General features: G+C 41.0%; 2 protein-coding genes across 2 annotated transcripts in view; one reads left to right on the top strand and one right to left on the bottom strand. All coding sequences in view use genetic code 11, as the record gives it.

Annotated features, from left to right (window-relative positions):
• The window catches only part of EGR_08355 (hypothetical protein), a gene marked incomplete at both ends in the record, with an annotated part of 3,219 nt that extends 1,776 nt beyond the window's left edge, over positions 1 to 1,443 (bottom strand). The window contains one exon of the mRNA XM_024497604.1: positions 1,376 to 1,443. Coding sequence (XP_024347973.1) covers positions 1,376 to 1,443 — 68 coding nt within the window. The remainder of the gene's footprint in view (positions 1 to 1,375) is intronic.
• Positions 1,444 to 4,072: 2,629 nt separating this feature from the next.
• EGR_08354 (hypothetical protein) overlaps positions 4,073 to 9,377 on the top strand; it is a gene marked incomplete at both ends in the record, with an annotated part of 9,844 nt that continues 4,539 nt past the window's right edge. The window contains 4 exons of the mRNA XM_024497603.1: positions 4,073 to 4,212; positions 4,789 to 4,877; positions 5,064 to 5,143; positions 6,291 to 6,448. Of these exons, the coding sequence (XP_024347972.1) occupies positions 4,073 to 4,212; positions 4,789 to 4,877; positions 5,064 to 5,143; positions 6,291 to 6,448 (467 nt within the window). The remainder of the gene's footprint in view (positions 4,213 to 4,788; positions 4,878 to 5,063; positions 5,144 to 6,290; positions 6,449 to 9,377) is intronic.

Raw genomic sequence — 9,377 nt, 5'->3', positions numbered from 1 at the left:
CTACTACAGTACTCCAACTAGACACCAAATGAGAAACAGGAATAGATTTGAATTGGGAATCTACGAGTGATATCAGTACGATGGAATTAGAAAGTATTGCCACAAAAGAATGAAGTGATTTGATGATTGCCTGGCTTGTCTCTCAATCATCTGCCGCCAGCTTGAGCACCTAGACACACGAAGACTTGGACGTGGACTTGCGTAAATTACTACCACAAAAGCGGGATCTGGAATGACTCCTCAATCCCTGAGCATAGTTGAAAGCAGAATGAAGTTTATGGGAGTGAGTAGAATGTCGCAGGGACAATCTTGCAAACCTAACTTAAACAGGTGGAAGTAATTGCGTGGACACTGACAAATGACGATGACGTCGAGGATGTGATGATGCCACTGATGACCGATATGTGGTGAAGTTAGTGTTGGATGTAGAATTGAGGCTCTTTTCAGCTTCTCCATTTCTTCTAACTTATTTTCATTCCATATTGCAAATGGAGAGTAGATGTAGCCGCTGATGTAGATGCGGATGGCATAATTGTCAAGTAGAATAAAAGTGAGCAATCAATGCAAAATTGCTCCGTCGGCGCGTCGCAATCTGTAGGAAGGGATGACAGGGGGGAGGAGGAAGCAGACAACTGTCACAATTTGTGGGAGGTAAAAGACAATGGCATTCAACCTTGGTTCTCTGGATTTGCGAGAGTATACGTTGAGAAATAGACTTTAAAAATCTCCTGAATAGGCAAATTATCAAATGGCTAACAAACTTTTTTCAAGTTTTTAATCTTATCTTTTTCTTTGAGTTATGCTTTAATTAGCCTCACCCAGCTTGTAACCATTTTAGGAGCTACCTGTTGGCTTTTCGGTTACTGAACTGAGGTGACAGGGGATTTACAGCACCCTAATTCCTTACCCCGTCCACTCCCGCATTACCCAATCCTCCTTCCCCTGAAAGCCACTTGTCTCCAGGACAGGAAGGATTAATGAATAGACGGGCGAATGGCCGGCTGGATGGACGGATGGCTAAATAGATGAGTGGATGGGTGATGAGTGAGGCTACTCAAGATTGCTATGACTTGATGAGTTCACCTCCCTTAATCCAGTTAAATATCTAATTCATTTTCCGGCCACTTTACCAATAAAGACAAGCGATTGGCCACTCCGAGTCCTTAATGCGGTGGCATAAAGATATACCTAGATGTGTGTGTGTGTGTGCATATGTTAAAAACTGGAAATAACCTTTAAGCGTATGGCATCAAGACGTCAGAGCGACAGGTGTGCCATTTTACATGGAAATGCCCTTAAATGAACTCACCGTCTTGCACCTCGATGGAATTATATCCCATCAAATATACCAAAAATTGTTTCCTACCAACCTCACCTAAAGGCAAAATAAGATGGCAGTAAATTCTGAGGAGATTGTCCTAATTGTTTCCCCAAGTATAACATGGATGCGTTCAAAAGGAACCGAGGAGATGGGAAGGGAACAAAGGAGTCGGGGAGAAAAAGTCATTCCACTCTATCACTTATTCATGAATGCATGATGAGATGTGAATAGTGGAAGACGGAACTTCAAAGGCGGAGCAACTGTCCGATTCACCGGTATTAAAGGCATTCTTTAGAGTGGCCAAAAAAGGGCTTGAGTATGCTAGGTGAAACATGTGGTCCGAAGCAGTAAAAGTATCGTGCTGACCCATCCCAAATCATAAATACGGTAATTCATCTACAACATATAACAATTTTTGGAAAAAAGCCGACGACTTGGAGGTATTCTGCCTCCAAAAAATGGAAAAGTTGATTCGGAACAAAATTTAAAAATTTAATGAGATACGTGATCGGTCGTTTAATAATTTCTGGTAATTTTTTTCTGTATTCATTAATTCGTCCTGCCAACTAGCCATCCCAGCCATCTATCCATTCATCCATTCAACCATCTACCCATTCTGCGATCCAGCTGTTCATTCCTCCATTGAACCATCCCAGTCCATCCACCCATCCAAAAATTCATCCATCAACCCACCACAAGGCCTATGTCTTTTATTTTGCTACTACTTTGATTTATCTTTCTTTATTAAAGTCTAAATCTGGATCTGTGATATTAAACAGCTTAATCCTCACTAAACAGCAAATATGGACGAGGATGAACCTACGATGGATCCCTAAAATGACAGTGTTTGGCCGCTGGAGATGCGAAGAAGTTGTAAAAAAAAGCGAAGATAGTAAATTGTGCTTCTTTTGACTGACTCGCCAAAATTCTGGCTAATTTTTCTCCAAATTTTTATAAAATGATTTATGGGACACTAATCAGTAACACTTTTTGAATAACCCCAACTTAATCATCTCTTTTTTCATAAAGTAGTATGGAGCCTCAAACAGTCTGTCCTAGAGGTGTCTGGACAATTTGGTGTCACATTAGACCGATGGACTGCCTGCCTGAAATTAAGGTTACCACCTCTTCGTCTTCCTCTACTTCTTCTCCCTCATCTTAGCTTCTATTTGAGGTAATATGAGACAGTTTTGTTTAAAAAAACCTGTAAAATATAAGTTTATTAAATGGTTTGGCGAATTTTCTACTATTTCAGAACGGAAATAAGACAGAAGAAAGTGACAAGCTCGACACCAAACAATTAAATTACAGTGCTCGAGTCATCTACTACAGGCTTCATCATATCACCAGATGGTAGGGGTTGGCGAGAAAGGTGTAAGTTGGGGAGTGCAAACAATTGTGTCGGTACCTTTGGACTTTCACCACCTGCTCATCCCATACGCATTCGCCGGATGCTGGCGCGTTTCAAGGCTGCTCGCATTGCCCCCTCCGGTATGTAGACGTAGGCCGATTCTGGATCGTCTGCGAAATCTGGCGAAGGAAAGGCCCGAATTTGAGAAGGACGTGGAAGCAAAAGTAGGGTTTCAGACAAGCTCTGCATATTTATTCTTCTCCGTAACTTCTTTCAACTGCCTATTTGGAAGGGGAAATTTTCCCTAAATTGACTTGTTCTTTCACAGGGACAAGACTTTTGCCCAAGCTCACGAACACTTGTATAGACAGTAGGTAGGCCATCAAGTAGTTCAAAAAACCTTTTTCAGAAGACGATTTGATATATTCTTGAGGGTCGTCAGTTATGTTATCAAAGAGTTTTTATCGGCGATAGGAGTGTTCCATTCTTTAGGAGAGAACTACCAACTGGGGAGTGGTTACTGCGCAGGATCCTAGTCGGGGGCACAATAAACACTTTTATGCCACAGGAGGGAAAAATAATCCAATCTTTTATGTGAGCATCTACAAAACACATGGATCACACTGGGGCGTAGTATTCCCCCTCAAGTGTATTTACTTATCCACAAAATGTGAGGGATTTTCCAACTTCACAGGTCCGCCTATCATAAAAAATGTCACCTGACACAGAAAGAGAAGCAAGGCTTCAAATTTACCTATCCGTGGGATCAATTTTGGGAAAAGACTTATTGTAACCGAGATAAATATACGAAGTTGGACTACAAAAGTCGGATTTTTGTAGACGAACAAAATAGCTTAATTAGGGGTTTTGACTCTTTTGTCTGACTGACATTTTAGCTCTTCCTCTATAAGAGGTGGAAACCTTTTTGGTCTTTTTTATTCTTTAAAATAATTAATACAAGACATCCATTTGCCTCAGTCATAAGGACTGTTTAAAAAGGGAATTTCGGTGAGGTCATTTATTCGCGATGAAATGAAACACAGAAACAATCCGACAGTACCAAACAAATACCCCTTCTTCCTTTGACAACTCACAACATTATATCTTCCGGGATATAAATGATAGGCACAAAACTTTGTTTTTCTGATAGGATATTACAGTACCATATTTAGTTACTACCCTGAAAACCAAATCAAATCTCCGGGTTGGTTACAAAATTGTGATTTTCTTCGAAATTAACCCGTTCGAAAAAAAACACTAAAGTGAAAATGTGAGAAGCAGCTACTCCTAGTGAGATTAAATATGTCATTATAAAAATCATAAATTTAACCATAAATTTAATGCGGTGTTCATGGGGCGACAGTGTAAAATTTCGACATCACGAAATCTAGTTTTTTGCGATGCTAAGGACACAGGTATGGTCTCCAAATTACGCGAATTGTTCCAAATATAGACGCTCTTTCTCATCTCTACCTAAGGTCTTGAGGCTAGCTGAATTATTCAATAAATTAATGTGTAAGCAAAAAGTGCCTCGAAATTGGTAAGCTACTATCAAGTGAATTTCAGTAGTAAACATGCATGTCATTTATAATTGTTAATTTGTTCCATGAAGGCATTTATTTTGCCTAACTTACCTTCATAAGGGGCATCAAAGCCTCGTTTCCCAATCCTCATCTTCATAATACCCCTTTTAAAAAGTTCGCTCTCCGTATCGCCGAGATGAAATTCCCCATTATCTGTGCCCTCATGAACTAATCTGGTGGCTGATGATCTCACAATCAATACGAATGTGAGCAAACCTATTAAAGGAACGGAGGAGTTTTTTTAAAAACTATCACTAAGGGTAGGGGTAAGGTGGGCTATGACTTACATAGATATTTCCAGTAAGAAGACATGTCCCACTGTGCGACGATTCCAAGGTGGAAAACTAAGTTTGAGTCGATGTCCTCCTGACTTATTTATATAAACTGCCTTCAGCCAATCAGAAAAGGCCTCCTATCGTAGCCATTCAGGTGAGTTCTCTCACCCCAGTAGGAATTTGTCTGGCGATTTGTGTGCTGTCGGCCAATTTCTCCTTCAAATAGCATTAAAAATTATCTAATTAAATCTGTCTAAGTGACTCTCTTATAAGTTTAAATGTTATTGGTTTGGCTGGAATTTTCTTGGTTCTTAGAAGGCTTAGAAGTGACACAGTAAAAAGGACACGTATAATTCAACCGATAAGGGCAAATTTGATGTGAAGTTGAGACAAGCGACAGAGGCAAAATAACACAACTTACCTCGAACACTTTTTCGTTGACCGGCGGCGAGGTATGCAGGCTCTTCAATGTAATAGACGACATCACTGATTAACACTCGACATATTCCCCTTTCTTTTCCTCTTTTCAAAAGGCACAAATGCATTTTGCAAAGCAAATAATGACAGTGTTTTTTTGCATGGCTCTACACAATCAAATGGGTCCCCTCGTAGGGTATGACATCAAAGCTACGTAAATCCTCCTTATAAATATTGCCCTGGGGAGATTGAGGAGAGTTTGATTACAAAGCATGCTCTCCATATGGCATCAGCAGTAAAATGAACTGAGCAACTACGGATAGAACGTCTGTGATTCGAGGGAGCAACTTGTCTAGCAGACATTGTTTACCAGGGAGTGGGGGGGGGGGCTTTGTAGGTTTACCGGTCACCATAATTTCCATCACGTGGTAGTAATTAGGCGGAGGCGGACGGGGTGAAGGGGAGGCGAGATGGAAAAAAACCTTTGTTTAAAAAATTGCTAATTTTTTTACACTTCTCTTTCTTCTAAATCAGCTTGTATTTGTCTAAAGCCGAGTTGAATCATTTTTCAAACAAAAACAAATGATACGCCAATTTGTACGATTTAATTGTCACTCCTCCGAGATTTAAAGTTAAAAGTGACAAATATTTTTTTCGAGAAATCTGAGTGTCATCGACGGAGGAGTGTTGGTGATTGGCACAGATGTCGAGATTAATTGGCAGCCATTAGAGTTGCATCATGAGAAAGGGAACAGTAAAGTGACTTTTGACAAACGCTTTTCATTTAAGAGTTCAGTACCCTCATTTTGACCTTCAAAACTTTTTGAGCATAAAAAAACTTATTCCCTAATACATGACAGAATTCATTGTTTTCTCTTCCACATTTGTACTTTACATCCCTCAATGGAGAAGATGGAACCGAGGACGGCATCTTATCCTTGTTTAGCACAAGGGAGGGCTTACAGATCACTAAATTTCATGCTAGACCGGAGTTTGTCGCCGCCTTGAGGATCGGCGCCGTCCGTCCGACCACGAGGTTGGCTCAAATTGACCGCCTGTCTGTCACCCAAAAGGGTCCAATCAAACCGACGTGTACTTAACAGCCCAAAACAACGTTAAGAAGGTGATTTATTTCTCAAGTCACTAAAATTAAACAGAAAAGTTGGTCAAAACAACTCCAACATGCTCTGCAGTAGCATTTGCGCCCCTTGAAGAGGTAACTACGGTGACATCGAGCAGTAACGAACCCTTCTGTCTAGGAATGACATTTGAACAGCAATGGGTTTGAATAATTAATCAAATAATCTTAACCGAAAAGTTAAAACTAACCAACACTTTAACAGATTAGAATGAAAGTAATTTATAAAATTATGCCCAACCGTGTTAAGTCTTCCAAATTAATTTGTGTAGCGACGGAAAAATTCAAAGCTCCAACAAATTTGGACATCCACTTTCATATCTGCAAATTTAATCAGGCTCAAGGGAAAAAAGGAGTTTTTGGGTATTTTTTCCCTCCACGAGGATTTGTTTAACCGAGGATTTCATGAGAACTGAGTGTGTTTTTATTGGCAGTAAAGTATTTGCCCTAGCTGAGGCAAAAATCACCCTCGGTTAACCACAAATTTACTGGGAAGGATCAAAGCACCTCAGGAGTGAGGATTAAAAGTCTCTAGATCAAGGAATTTCTGGTCAGTTTAGCACCTCTTCCCTAGTTAGTAGTCGATTTGGAGAGACGCATTTGTGGGGCGAATGGTGTTTCTCAAAGCCCAACTCACTCTAGAGAGGAGGAATGGCAAAACGCCTTTAGGGTTGGGAAATTTGTTTAAATCAACTGCTTTAACAGGTCACACATGAATCGCTGATCCCTGAGAATTCGATGCATTGATGTCAAGGCCCACCCTGGTCCAGTCCCTTGTAGAGGTGCCCTTTCAAAAGAGGGAAAAGGCGTTCCTATTTCACCTTTGTTTCCAGATTGTCTAGTCCATAGAGCTTGTCTGTCTGGCGTGTCTAATACCGAGGAAGGAGGATATCAATCACCGGAGGTAAGCGGACGATGATGAATGGATGTATTCGTCTCCTTCTCTTGCATCACATCTCCTCCCACCCTATCTTAATGGACAAATGTTCTCACAGATCACTTCTACGGAGTCTTTGTCTTATACTATGCTCCGTTGCGCTGTGGTAGGAGGTCATGAATGGAGACTTCTAGCAGAAATGGAGCTCTTTTACAACTGACTCACCATCTTCAGCTCTCTGGCATATTTATAATGAAGAATAGGTTTTTTTGTAGCCAGAAGAAAGACACATTAAATGCAAAATTCCATCTGCTCGTGGAGTCTTCCAGGATTGAAGTGCTGCCTCCGTTTCAGGGTTCAATGCAAAGGTCATTTCTCATCGCAATTGGGTCACCAATCAATCTTTGGTTCATGATTTTTATATAACGTGAAACCAATTTGTTTATCAGCTTTTAGTATAACTGTCAACTAGCTACTTTATCAATCACATTACACATGACCACAAGATCTTGTCACTGACATGTACGTCTTTACGAGTGGGGAAGGGCGCTCCTCCCAGCTGTCATGCTACCACCTACAACTGCCACACCTTTCCCCAAATGCTAGGCAAAAAATATGTCGAGGGAACTTTTTTGTCACTCTGCTTATTAAGCTGACAAGTCGGAATGGCGAGCACCTGAGGAATACCTTACCAGACCTTGCCATACCGGCAGGTTGACGCATTTGTACCTATAAAAAGGTATACATGTTTAACAGCCCCCTCAATCTCCCGAACTCTTTATCTCCCCTGATAGGATTCTTTCTTAACGAATTTGGTGTGTTTTCCCGCACAGTCAAGTTGCTGATACATAAGCTATTTAAAGAAGACTGCTTAAACGCAATTGAGAAGCTAGTAGACCTGGAAAAATTTCATAAGTTTTGCCTACTAAAGAGCTTATTTGTGAGGGGCATAAAACCGTCCAGGGGTGTTATACCATATGCTCAACCTCATGGAAAAGAGGGGAGAGAAGAAGGAAAAGAGGGGAAAATTTCATCCTACCACCCAATACGACTTAACTTTCACCCTGTCCTAATACACAAGCTTTTAGCCAAACCACTTTGACAGAAGGTCTACTAACCCCATAGAATAACAAAAATGAAGTCGACTTTTGTCTTTTTTGGATGACAGGTTGAGATAATTTGAAAGAATAAAACTTTTAAGAAATAGGGGGAAAACAGTAAATTCAATGATAGGAAAGGGAGGTTGGACTGGGCTTGTGTAAAGAGAGATTTGTCTGTCTTGAGCCTTGACTGCTGTTTAAGGAGTGGTGCTAATTGAGAAAGTGTTCAGAGGAGCAGAGAAATCCAGAGACTCCTGGAAACCTCCTGCATTTTTCGCTTTCACTTTCCTCATTTAAAGGCCTTGGTAATTTTGTAGCCACTGAACGCAGTAGCTTACATAAAATGTTAAATGGGAAGAGTTGAGCATTGCAGGGATCCAAGCCACTAACCGTTTCGCGAAGGCGATTAAACTGCTCTTTACACGCCATGGTCGACCGTGGCAGCGATGACATCAACTGCAGCATAAACACAGAGAGGAGAGGAATAAAGAAGTTGGCTAGGTGTGTTCTTCGGGCCATTGTTTGTCTACAAAGTACAGCACACCATGTATATATGTATATATACATGCACTAATCAACAGTCAAGGTAATATTTATTACCTCCACCCTAATTCACAATGATAATGAATCTGTTTAGTCTCTGCGGACGTCGTGTTCTGGGCGCGAGAACCGAATTAGTCTGCTAGGAAGGCTTGTTTATTGCAATAAATCACGCTATTGGCATTGTCTCTTATGCCGCAGTCACCACTTAGAACTTAGCCGGTGTGGTGATCGCGGCGACAACCACAAGTTTGAAGATGGTCAATTATTACTACCACCGGTGTGAGATTTTGTGCAGTCGCAGAAATTCGAAAAACTTGCGTGATTGTACGTGGACTGCAAGTCGAAGTCCTCCTAGGCACATCGTCACCAAGACCCAAATGAATCCTTAATTAGGCATCTTTAAGTTCTTCCGGCTAGTTAGAAATATCCCATTAGTTAGTCCATTGTTTTTGGGACTTCAAGCATAGAAATGCTGGCTTTATCTCTAAAGACTACTAATCCTGGTGGTTGCCTTTGGCCATCAAGTTGTCCTGGGAATTCCCAGTTCAAGCAGTCGTAAGGTTCCCTTTCCAACATTCCTCCTATATTGTCCGCAGGAAAATCATCATCAGTTTGTCATCCGACTTCTTGAATTACAGCTTGCAAAGGACGACGTTTTCCCTTGCTTCCAACTTGATAGACTAACTTGGAGGTCTACTAGCAGTTCATGGATTAGCCCACCGACTGTCCAGTCCACTTACTGATTGTATTCTTCTTCTTCTTCCCCTCCTCC

The sequence above is a fragment of the Echinococcus granulosus genome (assembly GCF_000524195.1).
Source record: "Echinococcus granulosus chromosome Unknown EG_S00104, whole genome shotgun sequence".
Classification (NCBI taxonomy): domain Eukaryota; kingdom Metazoa; phylum Platyhelminthes; class Cestoda; order Cyclophyllidea; family Taeniidae; genus Echinococcus; species Echinococcus granulosus.
This window is presented reverse-complemented; position numbering and strand designations above follow the sequence as displayed.